At 48.0% G+C, this 2,912-nt stretch overlaps 1 protein-coding gene across 1 annotated transcript; it reads left to right on the top strand.

Annotated features, from left to right (window-relative positions):
* The first annotated feature begins 426 nt into the window (after positions 1–426).
* On the top strand, positions 427–2,574 carry TKTL2 (transketolase like 2). The gene has a single exon (XM_032875573.1). The coding sequence runs from the start codon at positions 427–429 to the stop codon at positions 2,302–2,304; it is 1,878 nt and encodes a 625-aa protein (XP_032731464.1). The 3' UTR covers positions 2,305–2,574.
* Positions 2,575–2,912: the final 338 nt, after the last annotated feature.

The following is a 2,912-nucleotide window of genomic DNA, read 5'->3' as shown; positions in this document are numbered from 1 at the left end:
GTGTAAACCAGGCGATTCACAGACCTGTACCCCTGGGGATAAAAATATATGTTTAAAAAAATAAAATAAAAAAAAAAAAAAGAAAGAAAGACCGCTTTTGAACTTACAACATGAGGAAAGGTGTAAAGAAATTTAATTATTTTTAATAATGTTAAACAGGCAAGTGACAAAATTAATCTAAAAAAAAATCCATTGTATTGGGTGTGGAAGGACAGGACACGGCAGTGCGTGAAGGGGCGGAGGCGGACGGTGACCCCCGGGTGTCGCACTGGGTCCCCAGGGACACAACGAAGCTTCTCGAGGCGCAGTGGCCGTTGGCAGAGCTCATTTCCTGAAGGCGCGGGACCAGGGCGCGGTGGTCGCACGACAGAACTGTGAAGGGTGCAGCGGCAGCTTTTGCTCCGAGGAAACCAGCAGAGTGCAGTCATGGCAGACGACTCCCAGCCCGACGGGAGCACCGTGCAGGTGCTGCGGGACGTGGCGAACCGCCTGCGAATCCATTCCATCAGGGCCACGTGTGCGTCCAGCTCCGGCCACCCCACTTCGTGCTGCAGCGCCGCGGAGATCGTGGCGGTGCTCTTCTTCCACACCATGAGGTATAAACGCACAGACCCGGAACACCCCGACAACGACCGATTCATCCTCTCCAAGGGCCATGCGGCCCCAATCCTCTACGCGGCTTGGGCAGAGTTGGGCACCATCGGCGAATCCGACTTGCTGAGCTTGAGGAAAATCCACTGTGACTTGGAGGGACATCCCGCCCCCAGGCTGTCGTTTGTGGATGTGGCGACGGGATCCCTCGGGCAAGGATTAGGCGCCGCGTGCGGAATGGCGTACACTGGCAAGTACTTTGACAAGGCCAGCTACCGGGTGTACTGCCTCATGGGGGATGGCGAGTCCTCGGAAGGCTCTGTCTGGGAGGCTCTGGCCTTTGCTTCTCACTACAGTTTGGACAATCTGGTGGCAGTCTTCGACGTGAACCGCTTGGGACAAAGTGGAGCCACGCCCCTTGAGCACTGCACAGACATCTATCAGAATCGCTGTGAAGCCTTTGGGTGGAATACGTACTTAGTGGACGGCCACGATGTGGGGGCGTTATGCCGAGCGTTCTGGCGAGCAGCTCAAGTGAAGAGCAAGCCCACGGCCATAGTGGCGAAGACCTTCAAGGGCCGAGGTATTCCGAATATCGAGAATGCAGAAGATTGGCATGGAAAGCCCATGCCAAAAGAGAGAGTGGATGCGATCATCAAATTAATTGAGAGGCAGATACAGACCAACCGGAATCTCACGCCGAAACCTCCCGTTGAAGACTCACCTCCAATCAACGTCAGGAATGTGAAAATGACCTGTCTGCCTGATTATGTGGCTGGAGACAGGGTAGCTACTAAGAAAGCATACGGCTTGGCATTGGCGAAACTGGGCCACGCAAACGACAGAGTTATTGTCTTGGCTGGTGACACCAAAAACTCCACCTTTTCCGAGATATTCAATGAAGAACACCCTGAGCGTTTTATTGACTGTTTTATCGCTGAACAAAACATGGTGAGTGTGGCACTAGGCTGTGCCACCCGTGGTCGAACCATTGCTTTTGTCAGTACCTTTGCTGCCTTTTTGACCCGAGCATTTGATCAGATACGAATGGGAGCCATATCTCAAACCAATATCAATTTTATTGGTTCCCACTGTGGGGTATCCACCGGTGAAGATGGGCCCTCCCAGATGGCCCTGGAAGATCTAGCCATGTTCCGAAGCATTCCCAATTGTACTGTTTTCTATCCAAGTGATGCTGTCTCGACAGAGTATGCTGTTTATATGGCTGCCAATACCAAAGGGATGTGCTTCATTCGGACCAGCCAACCAGAAACCGCAGTTATTTACACCCCACAAGAAAATTTTGAGATTGGACAGGCCAAGGTCATCCGCCAGAGCGTTAATGACAAAGTCACAGTTATTGGAGCTGGAGTCACTCTGCACGAAGCCTTAGCAGCTGCTGACAGTCTTTCTCAACAAGGTATCTCTATCCGTGTCATTGACCCATTTACCATTAAACCCCTGGATGCTGCCAACATCATCTCCAATGCAAAAGCTACAGGTGGCCAGGTTATCACAGTGGAGGATCACTACCGGGAAGGTGGCATTGGAGAAGCTGTATGTGCAGCTGTCTCTAGAGAGCCTGACATCCTGGTTCATCAGCTGGCAGTGTCAGCAGTGCCTCAATGTGGGAAACCTACTGAATTACTGGATAAATTTGGAATCAGTGCTAGACACATCATAGCAGCTGTGAAAAATACTTTAATGAACTAAAATAGCTGATTTCTTAGAGTTAGTCTGTTGTCAGTCTTTGATCCCAAAACACTGGCATCTTTATATTATTACATTCATGGTTGTTACTAAACCATCATTTATATCTATATTATTATGCTTTTTTTTAAAGGAGACATTGAACACTTTTTTCATTCCCAATTCAGCATTTCAAGTCAACTACCTTTCTGTTAAACTGTCATCCTATATACAGATGTCACTCTCATTTTTTTTTAATGAAAGTAGGTTTTAACATTTTAAGTAACAAAATAAAACAACCAACAGCCACCTAATACAGAGTTTTCTGTAAGAGCACAAATAACTGGATTGGGAATCAACATAGAGATAAGTTTCTTAAATGTGTGTAAGTTCCTTGTAAATGAAAAAAAAATGTGAATTGAATTGTGTACTTCAATAGGCCAGGTTTTGAAGCAAGTTTGAGCTTTTATGTAATGCTGTCCTACCTGCAGCTTCCTGGGGAATGTTTGACTGCAGTTGCCTGGAGATTTCCTCTGATGTCTGCCTCATCTCTCCTCCGCAGTTTAGAAGCTCTACAGCTGCAGTAAAGGCTCTTATGATCTACTGTACTGCTTGCCATGACTGTTCCATAA

Source organism: Lontra canadensis, unplaced genomic scaffold (assembly GCF_010015895.1).
Source record: "Lontra canadensis isolate GAN:19392208 unplaced genomic scaffold, GSC_riverotter_1.0 scaffold1, whole genome shotgun sequence".
In the NCBI taxonomy this organism is placed as follows: Eukaryota; Metazoa; Chordata; class Mammalia; order Carnivora; family Mustelidae; genus Lontra; species Lontra canadensis.
The sequence above is the reverse complement of the archived record's forward strand: the minus strand, read 5'-3'. Positions and strand labels throughout refer to the sequence as shown.

Coding starts and splice junctions, on each gene's coding strand:
- TKTL2 (XM_032875573.1), top strand. CDS start 427: ATGGCAGACGACTCCCAGCCCGACGGGAGCACCGTGCAGGTGCTGCGG.